Source organism: Semicossyphus pulcher, unplaced genomic scaffold (genome assembly GCF_022749685.1).
Source record: "Semicossyphus pulcher isolate SPU_LCO1_2020_fin unplaced genomic scaffold, fSemPul1.0.p SCAF_13, whole genome shotgun sequence".
Lineage (NCBI taxonomy): Eukaryota > Metazoa > Chordata > Actinopteri > Labriformes > Labridae > Semicossyphus > Semicossyphus pulcher.
Genome location: NW_027211637.1, coordinates 25,810,484 through 25,833,382, shown reverse-complemented (window position 1 = coordinate 25,833,382; position 22,899 = coordinate 25,810,484). Strand labels below are relative to the sequence as shown.

Genomic DNA, 22,899 nt, shown 5'->3' with positions numbered 1-22,899 from the left:
CCGCCTCTCACCCAATGACAGCTGGTATAGGCTCCATAACACTTTCACTTTGCATGAACAAACAGCACAGCCTCGAACAAGTACTTCCTAATTAGTAGTGTTGTAGTTTGTTGCTATATGTCAAATATGTACGCCAAATCAAACTACAAACATTGTTAAGTATAAATAAAGTTTCAACCATAAAATTCAATTAAGTTAAGTAGCGTTGTAATATTTGTTCTGAAAGTTACTACATTGAGCTTAAATTATAATGCATCAATAAATATCAATAATATAACAGTGACATAAGCCATACTGCATTACAAGTACTTTTATTTTTGTATTAGTTTTATTGCTAAAACTTCTCTAGCCTACTTTTACTTCAGAATGTATGACTTTCACATGTAGTGGAGTTTTATTGTAGAGAAGTATTTTATAAGTACTTTAACTTAATAAAACTTAACAAATATAATGAAATAACGTTAAACAAGTGGTTTACGAGTTAGCTGACCAATGTCCTGTGGTCATATACAGCAGCAGATGTTACAAAACGTTCATGGAAGCATCCAATCAAACTTCACACACTGGTTATTTAAACAATGAGTCCCGGTAGCCGTGAAGGTGTCACCTGAACAGATTCATCCGCGATAGTGTAAACATAAGACAGTCAACAAAGAAGAGAAATGTTTTCCTGTTTCTCAAAATCACGATGTTAAGTAAGTATTTGTAATGCTTTTCATTACTAAATGCAGTTTGTATATTTACGCACCAAGTAGTAATGTCAAGAAGCGTTACACTTTATCTTTCCAGGATTTTATGTAGCCTGTGGGGCATGACATCATTATCGCCTTTCCTGTTTTAAATATGGACACTTTGTGTTTTAGTTAAACTTATAACGTTTCATTTGTTATCCTCCATGTCTTTAAAATGTGAAGGTCTAAGATCAGAAATTCATTACAGTCATAGTCAAGCCCAATTCAAAATTTAAAAAACAGAAGGTTTTTTGTTTTTTTGGGGTATTAATTCATCAGTTAAAATAGTAGATTCTGGCTACAGTATGTAGTAGAATGTAACTAAGTACATTAGGTCAAGTAAGTAAAAATTTTATATACTCGTACTTGTGTATTCTCATTTAACTTTATAGGCTACTCCACTCCACTCCAACACACTACTAATGTACTTTTTTCCCCACTATGTGTCTGACAGCCATATCTACAAGTTGTTGTTTTTTTATTATGATTATATAAAATATTATGCTTTATAATGGAATTATACCCTTAAATATATACAGCATTTAAAATATGCTCCAGTTATACCAGCTATAGCGTTTAATCACTGTTGAGTACATGCTGATGCATTAGAAATAATGATCTTGTAATACAATGATAAGACACTGACTCACTTCATTCAGAGTCTGACAAACAAATACTTTTAATACCTTTTGCAGGCTACATTTTGCTTTTAATAAATTGTAATAAGCAAACTGATAACAAAGATATATTTTTTTTTTTAAAGTTAAAAGATGCTGTTATGTGTTATCAAAATGCTTAATAAATAGTTTCATCTAAATTTGAGGCTATGAGTAGATTTAAGCAAATTATGTCTTTATATAACATGGGTAGTGGGGAAAAAAAACTATTAACGACAGATTTATAGCATTCCAACACTGACAAAAATGAACCCATGAGCCTCTGCAGCTGCATATTAAGAAGTCACCCAAATATTGTGGAAACCAAGAAACCACAAGCGCATTAAGAAGAGCTGAGTGGTGACTAGTTTTTTCAGCGGACGTGCTCACTGCCTTGGAACATTCTCCTCACTGTGCATGGATGTGTGTGCGTGAGTGTGTGTTTGTGGGCTGTATGTGTGTAAGCTGCCTCCTCTCGTGTTGATGACGACTGACTGCCGCCGAGTCTGACGGTGAACAAACGGGAATAAAAAATTAAAATTAAAAAAACACCCCAGGAAACAACACGTTTACTTTTGTTAAGTGAGTGACCTCTCCTGTCCGAGCAACCACCGCCGGGTCGGTCCGACACGATGAGCCAGCCGCGGCCGGACGAGTTCAAGCCTCCTCCGGAGTGCCCGGTCTTCGAGCCCAGCTGGGAAGAATTCAAAGATCCGTTTGCCTTCATCAACAAGATCCGTCCCATCGCCGAAAAAACTGGCATTTGCAAAGTCCGCCCGCCTCCGGTGAGTGCGAGAAAAGACGTTAAAAATCGTTACACGGATGCTCAACCGTTGAGACGGCGGTTAGATGGAGCGAGCGCTTGGGATTTAAAGGGACTGTTCAACATGGCGGATACACGGCTATGTTCATTCTTTGTGCTGCCACAGCTTATCTACCTGCCTTCTGTGAATATTCCCTCGTAGCTGTGTTGTTTTGTCCAGTTTGAGCTCGTTATCAATAATAGTTGTGTGTCAGTGTGTTAAAAGTGGACGACAGCCGTGCTTCACCGTGTGTCAACAAAGCCTCAACGGTCCGGTCATTGAGCCACTTAGCTAGCTAGCATGCTAACGCTAGCTAACAGCTTTCCAACCAACCTGTCATAATTGACGCTTTGACATATAGGTGGCTATGCGGAAGCCATTCTGCTGCCTACAAAATTATGATATTGTCATAATATAGACGTGGTTGGTACAGTTTTTTATTCCCATTTGTCCTTAAATGTCCTAACAGCCTTGCAGCTGACGTTAATTATGGATTATTTGTTGAGCATCATGATGCAGTTGGGTCACCCAGTGTGCTTGTGATCCATCACTCTTCGGCCAACTGGCAGTTTGTTATGGTAATTTAAGGAAGTTTATGTTTTATTTCATGGGTCAAATAAATATTTCCTTGAAGGTGGATGTCAGAGAAATTACCCCATGATGGGAAAAGAAGTACATTGAATTATTTAACCACAAAGTCCACTATCATTGTTAAAACACAAGTTGTGACTTTTGTAGTGGTGTATTAACCCGTTATATTACAGCAGTGCAGTTGTGTTGCACGTGAATAAAATACAAGTGTCTTGTAGATGAGCCACTGTTCATGTGTGAGCCTGTGTTGTAGGGTGTTGTCCTCCATGTTGGCTTTGTGGTAAGCTGGGCTGGTGAGTGAGTCTTCCATCTGGCCATTTTGTGTGCCAGTGGGGGATGTTGGCTACTGACTTAATACAAGAACTTGGTTCTTTGGGTATTGCCATTGCAAATACAAGGCCAAGTGAAATATTGACACAAATATTGATTAGTGTTGTGAGGTATAAATTATATGGGATCACAGAGGCCTTCGCCTTTTCAGCTGTACGAGACTCTAAAATTAGTTTAAAATATGTGAAATGTAGTCATACACCTTTTAATCTGCCTATTTTTAGTTTGGTTTAGGCACTATGCATATAGAATTCGAATTTTCTCAATTTTGTGTCCATGCTTTGAAAAACAATGTCACAAGGGGCCCATCATGAATTGAACAACAAATAGACTCAATAATGGGATTTATCCAAAAATGAAACCGATAAAAATTGCCAACAACCTTGGCCTTCATGTGCTATCGTGTGCTTTTTTTGTTGCTGTTTAGGGTTGGCAGCCTCCGTTTGCTTGTGATGTTGACAGACTTCACTTTGTTCCTCGGATCCAGAGGCTCAATGAGCTGGAGGTGAGTGCATTTTACCAGTGGTTATTATTGACCACATGTATGTTTCTGTGTGAGTAATGTAATAAAATGTACATTTAATTGCTTTATTCTTACCTCTTTAATGTTACTGTATCTCTGCAGGCTGCACTGAGAAAAACAAAGAACAGTAATAACAGTGTAATGTGAAAGTGTTATGTAACAAAAGATCAATAACTAATTTATACTTTTAATTGCAATGCATAATTGTTGTGTAATCCAAATTTTAAAGCAATGAAACGGAAGCTGGATGTTTAGCTAAAACAAAAGGATGCATCACCCTGTGTTCTTGGATTCAGATCAGCCTGTCTGGATTAATTCTGTCCCCTGTTTAGTGTTCCCTAGAGATTGTCTCGGTTTTCATTGAATGCCTTGAATTCCTTTTCTCAGTTAATTTTCTTTTAAATAAATCTATTTTTAGCTGACGGTTACCATTTATTATGTGTTTTCCCAGGCTCAGACCAGAGTCAAGCTCAACTTCTTGGACCAGATTGCCAAATTTTGGGATTTGCAGGGATGTGCCCTGAAGATTCCTCATGTGGAGAGGAAGATTTTGGATTTATATAAGCTAAATAAGGTTAATAATGAACTCCATTGCACACTACATTTTACATACACTCCATGGCCACTTCATTAGGGACACCTATACAGTTTAATATGATCAAATACAACTGCTTTGCCTTGAATTCTTTTACTTTTGGGGCTGGGGCGGCTGTGGCTCAGTGGTACAGTGGCTCAGTGGTAGAGTCGGTCGTCTTTCAATCGGAAGGTCAGATTGACAGTTGTTCACTTTATGTAGCAGCCTCTGCCATCAGTGTGTAAATGTGTGTGTCAATGGGTGAATGTGACATGTAGTGTAAAAGCAGCTTTGAGTGGTCGCAAAGACTAGAAAAGCGCTATATAAGTACAGTCCATTTACCATTTACCATTTACTTTTACAAAGATTATATTTTTGTAATTCTTGTCAGAAATATAATTATTTTACTTAATGATCGTTATTTAGGTTGTATTGGGTGGTTGTGTTGTACTAGAGTGCATCATATTGAAAGGTTTTTCTTAATAATGCCACTCTCATTAATGTTGCTTGGTCAGACAAAATGTTAGAAACAGATTTTGTTGCATGAAGTGATATGGATATATTTTAAAAATGCATTAAAATAACTCACACCATTACCGAAACTCCCTGTCGTTTCAGCTGGTAGCAGAGGAGGGTGGATTTGACATTGTCTGTCAGGACAGGCGATGGACCAAGATTGCACTACAAATGGGATTCGCCCCTGGCAAAGCTGTTGGCTCACACCTGCGAGGGCATTATGAGAAAACGCTCTATCCCTACAATCTGTTTCAGAGCGGAGCTAACCTGCTGGTGAGTTGGACACATGCATCATTATGTCAGTGAAACCGTGGGTGGTCCATCTGTAAATAAAGCCCTAATAATGCTTTACTATACATTTTTTACTACTTGTTTAATTTAAGTAAAATTTCACATTTATTATTAAAAAAAAACGTTTTCACTTTAAACCCTGTCAAAGATCCAAAGGGATTATTGATTACATTAAGACCTGTTAAGATAAATGGAAACAAATGCATTATTAGGATATGCATGTCATGTGCTGGACTGCAGCTTATATTTGTGTTTTCTGTTGTATTCGATTAGAGCTTCTTTTTTTTGCTGTTTTTTCTGTTTCTTTTGGGGAGTTAACTAATCTGATCTGGTGTCTTGCCATGTAATTTGGATGCTTTTGCACCCTAATCGTCCAAAACATGTTGCAAGAGAGCTTATCCGCTGTTGTTGGATTGGTACTGTGTGACCTCCTGGGCAGGTCACTCTAAATTGTTTAATTACCCAAGCTCTCTCTTGCCTCAGGCACCAGAGGCAGCTTCCAAACTGATGCGTTTGGAGGCTGATCCTGAACTTGAAAAGGTATGTTTGTGTCATGGTCAGAAGCCACTCGGCCTTACAATTAACAAATTGCATGCGTAACTGTGGCTGGACAGCAGGCTGTATGTTCAGCCTCTTATTGTGATATCTGCAGATGTGGTGTTGCAAATTTAAACCCTTCTTAGGACAGTCATTAACCAGTTTAGTATGAAAGGATCATCTCAAACAAGTGATCCTCAACTCTATACATTAACCTTCTTTGACTTGTACATGTATCTTGGGATCAATTTAAATACAAATCTTTATTTTGTGACAGGAAGCAACAATTCAAATATTGTTGCAGATTTTCTCTTTTCTTCTGTCCTTCTCAAATGCTGCTGTCATTTGATAAACAATCAACTCACACACAACTCCTGCAAATTCGATATATATTGCTTGTCACCCTTCTCACAGCTCAAATCTGTCCTCCGACTTCTCATTGGCATGTTGCTCCTCAATTTCTGTGCTCCCTGTTTGGGTTGACAACTGCAACTAACCACATCCTTCTTACGGCCACTTTTGTCCTCTGGCTGTGGAAACTATGTTTGTACCAAACCCAGTCTTAGAGAGAGAGTATGTCCCAGTGCTTCAACCTTGTTTGGTAGCTCCCAATAGATTTTGTGACCTATTGTCCTTATTTATGATTATTAGTGCTTGTAATGAATTTAATCATATAAGGAGATCCCTTTTTAAATGTAGCCTATTGAACATTAACACTTCCTGTTTCAGACACATAGTCTATTGATTTCTTAGTGATTACTTCTTTTGAGCATACAGGTATTTCCAGTTAGGCACACACACACACACGTTTCTTTAATAGCAAGCGAGCTTTGGTTTTAATTAGCATAATCTCTTCTACAGTGTGTTCAGAAGCCAGTCCAGCCAGTGGAGAGTGCAGAAAGCGTGGAGAGTGTGGACACCAAGGAGCACAAGCTGCAGGACCAGGCTCAGAGGCAGCCCGCCCAGACCCCCGAACCCTGTCCCAATGCTCGCAGAGCCAAGCGCATGAAGTGTGAGGTGAGTGTTGTTGAAGAGTGTCACAAACACCTGACCTAAACTGTCTTCAAACCAGCAGTAGACACTTCATTCTTTGCCTGCACTTTCTCATCTCACTCTTTCTGTAGGCCGCCTGTGTGAAGACTGAACCAGGTGAGCCCGGTGAGAACAAGCCTAACCTGAGGCGGAGGATGGGCTCTTTTGTTGCAAAGCAAGAACCAGGTCAGGCTCTACATCCCAAAGTGAAAAATATAGTTATACAAGTGACATTTACAGTATTTACAGCAACTCCACTTTAACCCTTTCTCCTGATTTGACCTTTTGACATGATCTATAACACTCTATAAAGGTCTTTTCAGACGGGGGACATGGGGGAGACACGTACCCGCTTAGATCTGGGGGTGTCACTGTGCTCCTTATGTGAACAGACAGACACACAAGCGCTCCGCGAGTAAACGCCAGGCGCTCTACATGTGGTAACCATGGAAACGCCTTCTGTGCACTACTGTATCCCTGCCTGTACAACTGTATTTTCTCTATATGCTATAACAACTAGCTAAATTAGCATAGTTGTAACTTAGCCGTTACCAACTAACGTAACGTATAGCCTGGCTTAAGTTAAAACTAACGTTACATGTTAGGTTACTGTTCATGTTCCTTGTAACTGTTTACAAAATGGTTACATGTCTCAGAGAACTCACATACAGCAGGATCAGTCTCTCATCCATTGTGATTTTTGTGGTTACTACGGCGCAGAGTTAAAGAACTTTTAACTCTGGCAGCGGGCGGACGTGTGCGTGAGACGAGTACGAGTCCCAATCATGGGATTGCGCCCGCTTGTCGCTCCGCCTGTCAGATGGCCCCTCCTCCCTACCTGCCCGCTCGCCTGTCATTGAAAATGAATGACAAGTCGTGTCAGTTGCCCCCCGTCTGAAAAGACTTTAATATTGTTATAAGCAGAGATAAGGGTCGGTTAAGGAGGGACTGTAAACGAAAACATATTGGATTTTTTAAACTGTGAATCACAAAAGGCTAATCTAGAAGAGTCCCAGAATAACAATGTCGAGGTGGACATGAGCATAATAGGTCCCCTTTAATGTAAGTGGAGGCTGGTGTATAAATACATACTGAATGACATTATTAACAGTATGCTGTTGTTAGAATATAAAATATGGCTTCATAGGCTTAATTTTATTGTCAACAAATACGACACATTATTTAACATTTCAAAATATCCTCAAAGCAGCTTATAACAAATGTATAATATGTTATAAACTAGCTTTTAAATGTCTTTGTAACGCTTAATGTCAAATGCATGTATAGCAGAAGTGCTATGTTTTGCAATGATCTTAATAATGTTTCCTGCTGTCTTGTAGAAAAAGAGATTCCCATCCTGGTGAAACAGGAACCAGTAGAAATTAAAGAACCAGTAATTGAAGCTGAGAAAACAAAGTCACGGTACAAGAAATTCATCCCTCCTGTCCTTCTGAGTCCGGTGAGTAGAAACGTCTATTTTCTCCTCTTTGGATGAGATGTGGCTGTATGTCAAACAAGTGCCTGATCAAAAATTAATAGGCTAGTCTACTTAATGCGTCATCATAAGTACAAGCTCAGCATTAATCATTTAACATTAAACCCTGTAAAAAATAATATCTTGTATGTCCTTATTTCATTGAAACTGGTTTAGTGGGACCTCGTAGCTTTTGCTTCAGCAGTTTTTCGAGTGTTCCTGGACTCCACAATTATACCCATACAACGCACAGAGAACATGAGATTAACTTGACTTATAAGTACATGTGATTGCAAAACAATTTTTTTTAAAAAGAAGTAAATAAGAACAATTAGACCCTTCACTTAATGCGTCTTGCATGGATTGGATTGCTGTTTGACCTTAAAATAAATGTAAAAGCATGAAAGACGCATTCAAGACAGAGAGTGAAAACTCAGTGTTGAAACCACCTCAGGAAGTGGTTTGTGATACATTCTAGCCAAATGTAGGCGGCTTTCTCTGCTAGAGGCCTGTGTTATCTTCACTTCAACCTTAGTGTAACGATGACCATGAGAAATAGGTTACTATAGTCTGATTTCTTCATCCCTGATGTGAGTCCTCCATTCTTGTGAAAACCGGCAGCTAAAGTTGCTGCAAAAACCAAATTACACTGAAATTAGCCGTTTGTCTTCTGTCTCATTAAAGCAACAAGGAAAAACAACGGCTCCAGTGATTTCTACAGATCCAATCACATACCAGGTAATATGTCCAGCCCAGGTGCTCATATGTGGCAAAGTTTAAATGAAAGTGTATTAAATCTCATCTGGTCTGTTTCGCTGTGTAAATGGGCTGTACAGTGTAAATGAGGCCTTTAATTAGACAACATGTGCAAGAATATGTTTCACTTTCACTTCCATAAGAGGTCCAGTTTGAAAAGAATCTATATGGAAGAATGTCTTTTAGATACTCTGTTACTTTGATGCTTTGTCAGTCACTCTTAAAGAGAATCGTAACAGACTCCTCCCTTTGTCCTCAGGTGGATCTGGTCGTGTGTCTGGTGTGTGGCAGTGGGGGAGAAGAAGACCGGCTGTTGCTGTGTGACGGCTGTGACGACAGCTACCACACCTTCTGCCTGATCCCTCCTCTGCACGACGTCCCCAAAGGAGACTGGAGGTGCCCCAAGTGTCTGGCTCAGGTGAGAAATAAACTGCAGTGTCTTTTTAATCTGATGCAAATTGGCTCTTGAATAATGAGCTCTGCAAGTTATCCAAACAACGAGAACAACAAGTCTGTCTGCTACTCACAAATGTTTTTTATCTTCCCCTTAGGAATGCAACAAACCTCACGAGGCGTTCGGCTTTGAACAAGCGTACAGAGACTATTCCCTGCGTGCTTTTGGACAAATGGCTGATGCCTTCAAATCTGATTACTTCAACATGCCTGTTCATGTAAGTGGAGCGCTTTTCAAAATCTGTCTGTCAGTCTCCTCTGCTGTGAGTATTTCAGATTTGACCTTATGTCTTCTTCTTATTCGTTACAGATGGTACCCACAGAGCTGGTGGAGAAAGAGTTCTGGCGTTTGGTTGGAGCCATCGAAGAGGACGTTACTGTAGAATACGGAGCTGATATTGCCTCAAAGGAGTTTGGGAGCGGATTTCCTATTCCGAATGGGAAATTCAAGGTTTCACCAGCTGATGAGGTACAGCATCACACAACCCCCAAAGATTCACTCATTCCTCATTTAAAGGGCCAGTTTGCCGATTTTCTACCTCAGTCCTATCATGCTCTTGTGCAGAGCTAATGCCATTAGGGTAGGGGAAAAAAAAGCAATTTCACTTTGGAGGACGCTATCCGCTTCTCCAATGGGCCCTGGAAAACCTCCGCCAGACTACGTAAAATGCGTCATGTGGCGGAGGCCAGGGAGCTCGCTAAGCTACACTTCCTCAATTTAGGACGCCCGCCTCCGATGTCTCGTTCAAAATCATCAGGTTTGAAATGTGGACTGCGGACCTGAAGATTTTTTAGACGATCCACTGGTATATTCTCGTCGTATTTTGGATTCTGTACCGCTCTGAGCCACTGCCTTCAGCGAAACGTTAGTATTTCACTCCAGCGTCTCTCGCTTGGCCGTTCATTTCAGAGGGAGGGGCACAATGCACGCTGGGTGTTGTTGGAATGTAGAATGGGCGAAACCACAAACTTTCTCCACAGCTATGGCACCAATTTCAAATACTATCAATTACAGAGAACACCAGCTTTGACTGACAGTGGCTTTTTACAGGGGCGAATTGCTCCTTTAACTTTAGACACGTACTGTAGACGTACATGTCCACATGTAATAAAAATGATTCTATCTATGCTCTGTGTCTATCAGAAATACCTCAAGTGTGGCTGGAACCTGAACAACTTGGCGATGATGAACCCCTCTGTGCTGACTCATGTGACAGCTGACATCTGTGGGATGACGCTGCCGTGGCTTTATGTTGGCATGTGCTTCTCTTCTTTCTGCTGGCACATAGAGGATCACTGGAGCTACTCCATCAACTACCTGCACTGGTACTTAAGAAAAAAAAAGTGATGTGATGGTTGACATCAGATCCAGACCTTGTTATACTTGTTTAATTTCCTAAATCTTATGTTTGTCTTCTTCACTACAAGGGGGGAGCCCAAAACCTGGTACGGAGCTCCTGGTTTTGCAGCAGAACAGCTGGAGGAGGTGATGAGGAAACTCGCTCCGGAGCTGTTTGAGTCTCAGCCTGACCTGCTGCACCAGCTGGTCACTATCATGAACCCCAACACCCTGATGGCCCACGGAGTCCCAGTATGTTTATTTGTAGCTTTTTTCACATGTGCTGATGTTGACTATCTGCAGTAATGCACGGCTGATATTTTCACAAACAGATGGTCTCTCTGATAAGAACATAAATCATGTTTTTATCTCTCAGATTTACAGAACAAACCAGTGTGCTGGTGAGTTTGTCATCACGTTTCCGAGAGCCTACCACAGCGGCTTCAATCAGGGCTTCAACTTCGCTGAGGCAGTCAACTTCTGCACTGTGGACTGGGTATGTCTCACCATATGTTCAGTACTTTTTTTATGGATTCAACACATGAACTGTCCTTAAAGCAGTTTTCTTTCCTCTCTGTAACTCCAGATGCCTCTGGGCAGGCAGTGTGTGGACCACTATCGTTTGCTGCACCGGTACAATGTGTTCTCCCACGATGAGATGGTGTGCAACATGGCCTCCAAAGCAGACACACTCGATGTGGTCCTGGCATCGGCTGTCCACAAGGACATGGTGGCCATGATCCGAGAGGAGCAGAAACTGAGGGAGAAAGTAAAGAAAATGGTAGGATGGATGTTTTTATCCGGTCAATACAGAATCTGTGTATTATATAGATTTTTTTAAAGTTTGTTTTTTCTTCACTTGATCTTTTCTTCCATCTAGCAAAAATACAAAGTGTATATTTGAGCACAATCACCTTTCTGCATATTAAAGTTCTTCTCAGTGTGTAAATTCATACATTAGTTTGTCATAGTGTTTTGTTTGTAGCTAGCAGTGCAAGGTGTTCGGCTTTATCTCCAACATTTGCATGTTAAACACAGTGTACACAGAACAAGCTCATTGTGTTCTCTTCTTGGATATGCCTCTAACATGTAAATTGTTGTCCCACACCTTCAGGGCGTGTTCCTTTCAAAAGAGGCTAAATATGATCACCTCCAGGATGATGAGCGGCAGTGTACCAAGTGCAGGACCACCTGCTACCTGTCTGCTGTCACGTGCCACTGCAGCCCAGGAGTACTCGTCTGTCTGCACCACATTAGCGACCTCTGCTCCTGCCCCGTCACCAACTACACACTGAAGTAAGTCCCTCTGGAGCAGATTCAAAGGCATGTTAACAGGTTGTGTACACATGAATACTGTCTGTCAGTGATTAAGTGTGTATTGTGTATTCAGTTCTAAACATTTCTGAACCTCCTGAATTATATTTTTGTGCCTTTTATTTGTTCCTACATTTAGTGTTGTGATCTTTCCTGCAGTTACACATACACACTGGACGACCTGTTCCCCATGATGAGCGCTGTGAAGCAGCGAGCTGAGCTGTACGATGATTGGGCCGCACTTGTTTCAGAGACGTTAGAGGCTAAACTGGAAAAGAAGAAAGGTAAGCAGCAAGAGCAGATAAGAAAACAAACCATAGAGCCATATTAAATACTTCCTGCTTACAAACTCTGTTACTACAAAAACAACATATTTTCCCAAAGCATGCAGCTATTTTTCAACTTCTGTTTTCAACTTTCAACATTTTGCAGAATTGTTTCAATTTTCCTCCCACAGTCCAAAGACATGCTTGTAAGGTTAATTGGTGACTCTAAATTGCCCATAGGTGTGGGTGTGAGTGCGAAAGGTTGTCTGTCTCTATGTGTCGGCCCTGTGATTGACTGGCGACCAGTCCAGGGTGTACTCCGCCTTCCCCCAATGGCAGCTGGGATAGGCTCCAGCCCCCCGCGACCCTGAACAGGATAAGCGATATAGATAATGGATGGATGGATGTTCGTGCCGTGTTTTTGCATTGAATAGTAAATGTATACGTTTTCCTGAACGCTGTTATGCTCATCTAACAGAGATCATGAAATACAGCAGTACACTAGGAAAAGACGTAAGACAGACGTTGAACCTGTGCCATGCATCATATTTAATTGATGTTGTTTTTAAAGACGGCTCCGAAGCACAGATGTCACATTCTGTTAAATGTCAGTGCCTCGATTCCTCTCTTTGTGTTTCTTCCTCGCCTCCTCCGCTCCCATCTCACGTAGGAGGGACTAAGACGAGAAGAGACTAAGAAAGGATGGAAGGATTTTCAAACTGAGGAATGAATAGAGGTTTATATTTCTCACCTGTACTGTTTAGTTTTGAGTGAACAAATTTGTCAGCTCTACCTTTTCTTCTGATTGACTAGTTTTCATCTTCTTCTCGTCGGAGCTCCTCTGAACAGTAAAACTTAACTATCAGCACTTTTTCAATCTGACATTTAAACACTGTTGAGACCAAAACTTAACTGAGTTTAACAACAACAAGGGCTGACTTGCATTAGTATTTGTCAGTGATTTAAGTTATAAGCACATTGACTGTGCTGAACCATGTGTGTAGCTGTTCAGTAAATGTTACAGAACAATACCATCACAGGTGGAAGCAGGTTGTTTAAACTGTGAATTTATTCTTATGTGTCAGACTGTGATTAATCAGATATTCTCTCGTCAGGTCTGCCCGTGTTTCGCTCCCTTCTTGCGGAGTCAGAGTCCAAGCTGTTTCCCGACAACGACCTGCTGCGTCGTCTTCGTCTGGTTACACAGGATGCGGAGAAGTGCTCCTCTGTGGCGCAGCAGCTATTAAATGGAAAGAGGCAGACCAGGTAGGATTAATACACTCTACTACATCTGATGGGTTTATAGATTAGCTGTCTTCACATTTCCCTACGTGTTTCCTCAAGTCAGGAAATCTTATTAGTACCTTAATGGGGTTCACTTCTTTAATTCATCGGACGTTCTCCCTCAGGTATCGGTGTGGAAATGGGAAATCATGCAGCCAGCTGACTGTGGAGGAGCTGCGCTCATTTGTGAGGCAGCTGTATAACCTCTCCTGCAGTCTCCCTCAAGCCCCCCTGTTGAAGGTAAGCTGTGGAAACCCTTTAAGTGTTCTTTACCGCAGAAAAATCAGCAATCATCACATCGCACTGTACTTGAAAAATCGAGCGTCCACAACGTGGAGACAACATGATTACGCTAACAAGGCAGCTGCTTCATCAGTGTAGACAAAAATAGCAAAAGCAGCGTTTCTCAGTAAACTTGAACTAAAAACGTGAAGTAAAAAGAAGAAATGGGAAAATATAGAGCTGCGGGTGACTTAAGGATGCAAACAATGTGGTGTCTGTTCTGCTTAACTAAACTCAACTTTATTTCAAAAAATAAAACAATAACAGTTTTTTAAATCCAATCAACCCTTCGCTAAGCCCCTCCCTTGAACGGCCATTGTCCAATCCTACGTTAGCAACCGTAACTAGGCGCAGGAGGCCTGTGAAGCTTTCAGAACTTCAGAACTTTCTCAGAAGGAGAAATGCCGAAACTGTGCATATGAAATCAAATATCCTCAAAGTTAAGAAGGGCATGTCATATTTTTTGCTTTTCCAAGCCAAAAACTGGAGAGGAGAGATGTCGGACATGGATTAAAAGTTAAAAAAGACAGTAAACTGGTCTCAACATGGGATCCTCTCTGCTGTTCACTACCACCACCGACGATATCGGCACAGCCTTTATTTTACCACCCTTTGGGTTGTGCCATTGTTGTGGCAAACTTGTTCAGGATTTTGTCTGGCTTTCCTGTTGGGCCTTGAGGAGATCCAGTGTATGGATCAAGCCCATGACATGCGAGCAAAATCCTGACACGCTTTAAACAAAACGTTGGATCATTCAGTTTTGTTAGCAATGGGCTAAAACATATTAGATAATGAAAGTTATAGGGAGTCAACTAAACATTAGCTTAAAATAAAACAATATATTGACTTACCCTGCTGTGCAAGAACATTGTTGTCCCTGTATATGACTGTCTTTAACATGAATTGTCAAGGCGTGGGCTGCCTGACGCTTGCATTGTGACCGGTGAGCTTTTGCCTCGATTTTTATGTCCTCCTCTTTCTCGACACTCCACTGACAAATTAAATTGTGGGTGTAGCTTTCATATCAGTGTTGTAGTCCTTTCTACTGTCGGTCTGCTTCTCTCTGATATTTGGGAACTATTTTTCCAGAAAACTCTCACTGTTATAGTTGAAAACGGCATAATATTTACATGCCGGTGCAAAAGAAAAGGGTAGCAACAGTAACCAAGGGGGGCGGGACTTAGCAAAGGTATAAGATTTTTAGTTTAATCAATAATAAAAATGCAAATTCAAATAAAATGATAAACACCAGGAAGAAAAAATGAGAACAATACATGACTCAACCTAAAAGCCAGATTTGAAAGACGGGTCTTTTTAAAAACGGAGAGCTTGCTGGTCTTGTATACAGATGCAGTGAGTTCTACAGTTTAGGGACATAAAAACAGACTGCTTCCTCACCACTCCTTTTATGGGACACATAAGGAACGTTGAAAGAAAATGCAGTTAGTCAGTGCAGTTCAGTAACTAATTTTCTTTCTTTGAGTTGCAAAGTTCAGTTTTATATCTCAGACATCTCAGTCAAGACTACAGGTCGAGCCAGAAAATTGTAAGTTAACGACAGTTGAGAAGAGACGTCTTGACAGCAGCCATGAGGGAAGTCAAACTGTGGAGCTGTTAAAACTGCAAGACAGACGACAAGGATTTTGGAATGCCAGAAATCCAGTCATCCGAGAGCCGTCATTGGTTGTTCCAGCAATTACTGAGCCGCGGTGACAACCTAAAACCAAACGTCGAGTGACAGCTGAGCTAGCACAAATTTGGCCAGGTTCTTAAAATACACAGTGTCGGCAGATTAAAGGTTAAAGTGAGGCTAAGGGACTGATTCACAACCAGCAGAATTTCTTACTAAAAACACTGACTTGAGATGTTCATGGTTTTTAAGCAAGATCTGACTGCTGAAGCCTAGTAATACCTTTAGATAAACTTAAGGTTACATTTTTAAACAGAACAAGGACAGTCTGGATTGTGACACTCATCACTTAAAAAAAGGAATAATTTTAACACATAAAACTTGTCTGTTATTGGTCTGCAATTAAGTCAGTAGAGTCTGTTGTACTTTAGACAACATCATAGTTTTCTGTGGAATAATATATTATGTGACTTTGAAGTTATCAGGTGTGTAAAAGAGTCTGTTTTGACTGCCTATGTATTTCATTAGGAACTCTTGAATCGCATCGAAGACTTCCAGCAGCACAGTGAGAAGGTCCTGGCAGATGAGGTCCCCAGCGTGGCTGAGATCCACGGCCTTTTGGACGTCAGCTTCGACTTCGACGTGGAGCTTCCAGAGCTGCCCTGCCTGAGAGTGCGGCTGGAGCAGGCGCGCTGGCTGGAGGGGGTGCAGCAGGCCAGCGCTCAGCCTGCTACCCTGACTCTGGAGACCATGAGGAGGCTCATCGACCAGGGAGTCGGCCTGGCGCCTCATCCATCCGTGGAGAAAGCCATGGCACGCCTGCAGGAGCTGCTCACTGTGTCCGAGCATTGGGAGGACAAGGCGAGCAGCCTGCTTAAAGCCAGGTGAGGGCAGCACTGACCTATTCATGATGATGTAAGGCAGTGGTTCTCAACTGGTCTTGCCTCAGGACCCACCACCGCCTCCTTAATGACAAATTGCGACCAAAAGATTTTTTCAGCCACTGAAATTTATTTAATGAAAAATGGTGCAGTTTGGACCTGAGACAAAACAAAACATCACAAAAGAGAAAAGTATAATAGTCACCAACATGGTGGCAGTGCATAAGAGGAAAATATTCCCTCTGCAGAAATATGCTAAAAACTGCAACATAAACGCAACTTCTGTCTGCTCATCAAGTTTCAAGAATGTAACTGTAGCCTGGATTACCCAATCAGTGAATACATGGACTATAACTAAACTACACTACTACTGCACGCAAGTCAAAGGAAACTCATGTCCTTCAAAATAAAAGCGCAGCATTGACTTTTTCCGCAACTCCTTTTTTCCAAGCACACGTCCACTTAAAAACAGCTCTGTGACCCACTTTTGGGTCCCGACCCACCAGTTGAGAACCACGGATGTAAGGGTCTGAGCAAGTGGGTGGAACAACATCCAAAAACAACTACAACAAGACACAGAAGGACCAAAAACAAGTTACTTCTCAGATGTTATTTTGTATGCTAGCTGAAACTTTTTGTCCAGGTTTCAGCACTGATTGTAATGATTAATGTAACACTACGTCAGTGCTCCTGATTTTGCTTCATTTTAATTACAGCTAGTGCAAAATGCTGCTGCTAGAATATTCAACAAGATCAACAAAAAGTGAGCATTAATCTTAGTTCTGACCTCATTCCATTGGTTCTCAGTGCTGATCAGTATTAACGGTCATAAGTGCTTCTAGAAAGGCTTTAATAGCATGGCTGTCAGGAATGTGCATCTGTTCTCTGGATTTTCAGAAGAAAACTAATTTAAACTCGGGGCTTATTTTATAATGTCTAGGTTTTTAAACACATTATGTTCTGTCATCATGCTCAGTTTACTGCAGATTTAAAGTTTGGGTTTCACAGCACTAAAAATATTGTTTATAGTTTTATTTTCTAATGTTTTGCCACTGATGTTCTCCATATTAAGACTCTTGGTTTATAATATTTCTGCTGTTTATCACAAAAAAGTGTGTGCAGCACATTTTGAAAGGTTTAAAAAAAGGAACTTCCTGTGAAGATGTCCGAAGCAGACGCCATGACACTTTTTGTTTGTGATGCAGATATTGTGTTAGTTTAATACCAACAGTGTATCATTTGTGTTTTCTTGCCCAACACAGACCTCCACACTCCATAGAGACTCTTAGTGCTGCTGCTGAGAAGGCTTCCGGCATCCCCGCTTACCTCCCCAACTGTCTCCTCCTGAAAGACTCCATCAGAAAGGCTCGAGAGTGGCTCCAGGAAGCCGAGGAGCTTCAGGTGAGGACACAATGACAGCTTGTGACTTATTCTCTGAGTGGGTTCATGTTGGATTGTTATACTGATATAACTAAATACTTTTTTCAGGCTAGTGGCTGCATCCTGATGATTGACAGCCTCTCTGACATGGTGCTGCGAGGACAAGCCATCCAAGTCCACCTGGAGCCTTTAGACAGGCTCGAGTCTTTAATGGTGGAAGTGCAAGAATGGAAAGAATCTGCTGCTGCTACTTTCCTTCAGAAGGACTCCACCCTGACCTTACTGGAGGTAAAATCCCACAGAGGATGCAAAATGTAACCCACGAGGTCATTCCATTATGACTGCTTTCGTGATCACTTATTTGAAATGTGAATGAGCTGTTTTCATACCTTAACATAACATTTAGTATTTATTATCCACAATTAGATCACAGTTTCTTACTTGTTCCTTCTAACAACATAAGTATTTTTTCAGTAGTTTCTATCATCAGAGCGAGCTGGAGGTTTGGAGACTGTCTCCCTCCTTCCCTCTCCTGCTTTTAATCTTCTTTCTCTCACGAACTGCAAACGTGAAATATAGCTTTGCTTTGTCACTGGTCAGTCAGTAAGAATCATAGGTATAATGATGGCTAATAAAGAGTGTAGGGTGTTGTAAATGCTGACTTTCTGATGGCTGGATGAGAAGGTGAATCTGCTCCTTCCTCCTTTGCTGTAAAGATGTAAAGCTTTTATACCATATGTTCCTGCACAGGCCTCAGAGAAGTGAGCTGCTCTGGTAAAAAATAGACTTGGCGTGTAAAGATAGCAAACAAGAAAAAAGAGGAGGTGGCCTTTTCTGGACCTGCTTATGCAAAAGCCTGCGTGTTGTTTTGTTCAACACAGGTCCTGTGTCCAAGATGTGAAGTTGGAAATGTGGGTTCTCCAAAGAGGAAGGCGAAGAAAGGAAAAGAATCGCCTAAGAGTAACAAAAAGAAAACGCCACGGCTCAACACTCTCAGCGATGTGGAAAAAGCGCTCTCAGAGACGAAGGATTCTACCTCTGCAGTGAGTGTGTTTATTCTAAGCCTACAAAGATAAATGCATAAAAGCACTGGGCACTTATGAGCTCTCATTATCAAGAGCTGTTCTGACTCATACTGTCTGTTTTTTCACCAGATGGCAACTCTGGAGGAGCTGCGGGCGAGGGAGATGGAGGCTTTCTCTAATCTCAGGGCAGCAAATGAGTCAAAGCTCCTTCCCACAGCAGACTGCATGGACCTGAAGGTGTGTGTCTGTCAGAAGGCGCCCATGGGTGCGATGCTACAGTGTGAACTCTGCAGGGACGCCTTTCACAGCGTGTGTGTCAGAGACCCGTCAGACTCCTGCGAAACACAGCCGTGGCTCTGTCCGCAGTGCCAGCGATCAGAAAAGCCGCCCTTGAACAAAGCCCTCTCACTGCTCACGTCTCTGCGGCGGTTGGGCGTGCGGCTGCCGGAGGGCGACGCTCTGCACTATCTGGTAGAGAGGACAGTTAACTGGCAGCACCAATCACAGCAGAGCTCGCAGTCCTGTGACTTTCCAGAACTGGAAGAGAGACCAGGAACTCCTCCCACTTTAACTCGCTGGGCATCAGCTAGCCATGACACCCACAACAACTCTCAGGTCATCCTTCTTCTCCTTTTGGCACTTTTTGTCACAGTTATTTGAAATTATTTGCAGATTTTAAGTTTGAGATTTGATGTTTTTCATACAGGCTCCATGTTTGACTCCAGAGTGGAATAGGACAAGCCATGCTCAGACCGTCTTCTACACCGAGCAGAGATGCATCCCGCTGCAGGGTCAGTGTCTCTTAAATTGAGACTATCTGACAAGGAAGATTGTAAACATGCTTCATGATTTTTTTATTCATGTTCTGGGTGTTTTTCTATGCGACAGGCTTGAGTCGGGATCTGGAGGAGCTGATGGTGGACGGGCTCCTCCTGCAGGTCTCTCTGCCAGAGGTCCAGAGCCTCTACCACGTTTTACTACACAGAGCCAGCAGCCAGCACACAAACAGATGCATGTCGCCACCACAGGACGAGTCCACGGACTGTGACCAACACATGCAGTTCAACTCTCAGGGAAAAAATCTGCCACTCAACCAGGTACAAACTTGTCGCAAAGAATGAACTAATTGAAGCTCTCCTCCAAACTGCTTTAATACCAGCTTTAATTTGTGTTGTTTCTATTTTCAGGATGGCGTCAGCAGTGCGAGGGAATCTGCGATCGGCTCAGAAAAGAAAGCAAAGCGGCACATGGAGAGGGAAGGATCAGACGCAGAGCACAGGGAGAAGGTCAAAAAGCACTCTCACAAGAGACAGAAGATGAATAAAAAGAACCTGCAGCACAGGCTGACCTCGACCTCGTCCTCGCCGCGCTCTGACTTCTCGCAGTCTGATGACTCTGATGAGGAGATGGCTGTGTGTCCGGCAGAGACGTGTCAGCTGCCAGAGGGAGATGAGGTAAGAAAAACGTCTATATAACCTCCTGAAAAACACAAAATACCATTTTTCTGCAGAGGCCTTTAAACCCACAACTTCAGGGAGCCATGATCAAATATGATGTTACAAATTTAATTGGATTTAAACACCAATAATGATGATGTGACTGAACATAGTGCAGCATCTAGCAGCTAAAGAGACAGATATTTCCCTCAGGAACTGACCCTTAACTACGTCCTGCCCTCTTTGGTTACTTTTGCTATGTTTGTCAAGCTTTCACACTGGCATGTTAATATTATGCCGTTTTCAACTATAACAGTGAGAGATGCTCCGAAGGAAATAATAGCAAATTTCTGGAAAAATAGTCTTGACAATTCAAACGATGTTCTTGCACAGCAGGGTAAGTTGATATATTGTTTTATTTTGAGCTAATATTTAGTTATGACTCCCTATAACTTTAATTATCTAATGTGTTTAAGCCTGTTGCTAGCTAAACTAAATTATTCCACTTTTTCATATTGTTTAAAGCGCGTCAAGATATTGCTCGCATGTTGCGGGCTAAAGGCACAACAGGAAAGTCCAACAAAACCCTGTACAAGTTTGCTACAACAATGGCACAAACCATGCAGTGGTAAAATAAAGGCCGATATCATCGGTGGTGGTAGCGAAGGCCAAACGGAATTGCAAGCAGAGACCAGTTTACTGTCTTCCACAATTTATAATCCACGTCCGACATCTCTCCTCTCCAGTTTTTGGCTTCGGGAAAAGCAACAAATACGTCACCCCCTTCTAAACTTTGAGGGTATCAGATTCCATATGCACACCTTCTCAGCATTTCTCCTTGTTCTGAAAGTTTCACAGGCCTCCCCCATCTAGTAACAGTTGCTAACGTAGGAATGGACAGTAGCCTTTCAAGGGAGGGGCTTCGCAAAGGGTCAGTTGTTGGAGACCAAAACTGGGAGAGACTGAGAGACCCCAATTAAACAGTAATGTAGCTTTGTAATCGCTGGATGTGTAAATAAGCAACTGTCTGCAGAAAAACTTCACCATATAAACGTATAAAGTATTAAAATGTCAGTGTTGTGATTACAGCTTGTTTGTCAGGGTTGAATCCTCTTGGTGAAAACATCTTGTGTGTGTGTGTGTGTTTGCCTGCAGGTGGATTGGGTCCAGTGTGACGGCAGCTGTAACCAGTGGTTCCACCAAGTCTGCGTGGGGGTCACGCCCGAGATGGCAGAGAAGGAGGACTACATTTGTGTCAGGTGTACGCTGAACGATGGACACATGAGAAAATGAAGAGAACGTTTTTTTTTTGTTTCCTGAAGGACGGCTGAAGAGTTTTTTCCTGTCGTCAGTCCGTTTATTCGAGCCACCAGTCTGGATGTGTCACTGATCCTGTTACCCCCCGTCCCCGTCCCCGTCCCGTCCTGTCTGTACGACCCTTTTGTAACAACGGTGCTATCTCCTCTTTGACTTGTTGTCCAGAACTATAATGTTTAGTTATTTTTTTGTATTTTTACATATATATATTATATATATTTCTTTCTTCTTATGAAATGTTTGTGGTTGTCTAAATGAAAAAAAAAACACAGGATGTGAAGTGTGCTGCATGGGATTCCATTACATCGACGCAAAGGAGTCTTACAACACGACACACCCGGTAACGAGGGTTAATCGAGGGTTAATATTATCGTCTCTGGAATCTCCTTGCATGTTCAACCAGAGCTAACGGGACACAAGTCAAGGTTTTCATACACTTTCCCCCCAAAAAATGACTATTACAATTCTTTCTTTGAGATCCAGTGTTTAGTACATGCATCTTAATAATATAATTATTCCTGTTTTTTTTTTGTAGAATAGGTTTATTTATCTGAGCAATAATTTTTGTCTGAATTGACTTAAATGGCTTGATCTCCGCTGAGTTGTGTTGGTGCTGTAGAGATGATGGTGTCATGTACAGAAAGCTACACAGGTGGATGGATTACAGCTGTGGAGGGGCGATGTAGCACCGACAGAGACGCTGCTGACATGTGACGCCACGGAGTGTGACCCAGCAGAGAGTTACTGAGAGACGGATCTGGGGTTAGCTGAAGATGTTACAAGTTTATATTGTGGAATAAAAGCCCTTTTGTTCTATGGAGAAGTCTCGTCCTTTCACTCGAACGTCGTCGAGAGAAACCACCAGACGTCAAGGGAACATGCAGGGTTTAGTTTAGCTCATGGATGTGAGCATAAAGGAGGCTGCAACTAATGCTTGTTTTCCTTGTTGATTATTTTCTATATTCATTTGTTTTTCGGTCTATAAAATGTTAATAATGGAGAGACATTGGATCAGAGTTTCCCGAGCCTAAGATGGCGTCCTTAAAAGTCTTGCTTCGTCCACGCCCGGAAGATATTCAGTTTCTTGTCATAGAGGAGGAAAGAAACCAGCAGATGTCCTTCAAAGACTTCAGGCGGCTTGAATGCTTCAGGTTGCACAGTAAAGCGCTGTCTTGCTTTTTAAAAGTGAATGTAAGGATCATGAGGAGTTTAATGACAGCAGGTCCTACCACGAGGGATCATTCATGTAGAAGGATAAAGCATCCAAGGCGGGTCTGAAAAATAGTTCCTACGGACAATGTCGCCTGCATCGTTCAGCCTGCCTGTTATCAATTACTGAAGAATAAAATGATCTTAAGCTGCTGTCGGGATGATTTTAGAAGAATTATTTCCTATTTTGTCAGTCTGTAAAGTCTTTGATCAGCCATATTTTGGAGGGAGCAGAAAGGATAATCCTCGTCATATTACAAGTCTTGTTA

The 22,899-nt window shown here is 41.8% G+C and overlaps 1 protein-coding gene across 2 annotated transcripts; it reads left to right on the top strand.

Annotated features, from left to right (window-relative positions):
* Window positions 1-1,851: 1,851 nt before the first annotated feature.
* Window positions 1,852-22,698, top strand: kdm5bb (lysine demethylase 5Bb). Of its 2 annotated transcripts, XM_069659771.1 has the most exons (29): window positions 1,852-2,172; window positions 3,539-3,616; window positions 4,086-4,208; window positions 4,827-4,997; window positions 5,499-5,555; window positions 6,414-6,569; window positions 6,677-6,770; window positions 7,925-8,043; window positions 8,743-8,796; window positions 9,074-9,232; window positions 9,366-9,485; window positions 9,578-9,736; window positions 10,412-10,593; window positions 10,696-10,858; window positions 10,983-11,102; window positions 11,193-11,387; window positions 11,721-11,902; window positions 12,080-12,204; window positions 13,302-13,452; window positions 13,596-13,710; window positions 15,911-16,266; window positions 17,526-17,664; window positions 17,752-17,931; window positions 18,525-18,686; window positions 18,798-19,283; window positions 19,375-19,459; window positions 19,557-19,765; window positions 19,856-20,122; window positions 21,260-22,698. In XM_069659771.1, the coding sequence occupies exons 1-29, from the start codon at window positions 2,020-2,022 to the stop codon at window positions 21,395-21,397; spliced, it is 4,698 nt and encodes a 1,565-aa protein (XP_069515872.1). In that variant the 5' UTR covers window positions 1,852-2,019; the 3' UTR covers window positions 21,398-22,698. The 2 variants fall into 2 exon arrangements, with proteins under 2 accessions (XP_069515872.1, XP_069515873.1); XM_069659772.1 differs by lacking the exon at window positions 5,499-5,555.
* The last annotated feature ends 201 nt before the right edge of the window (window positions 22,699-22,899 follow it).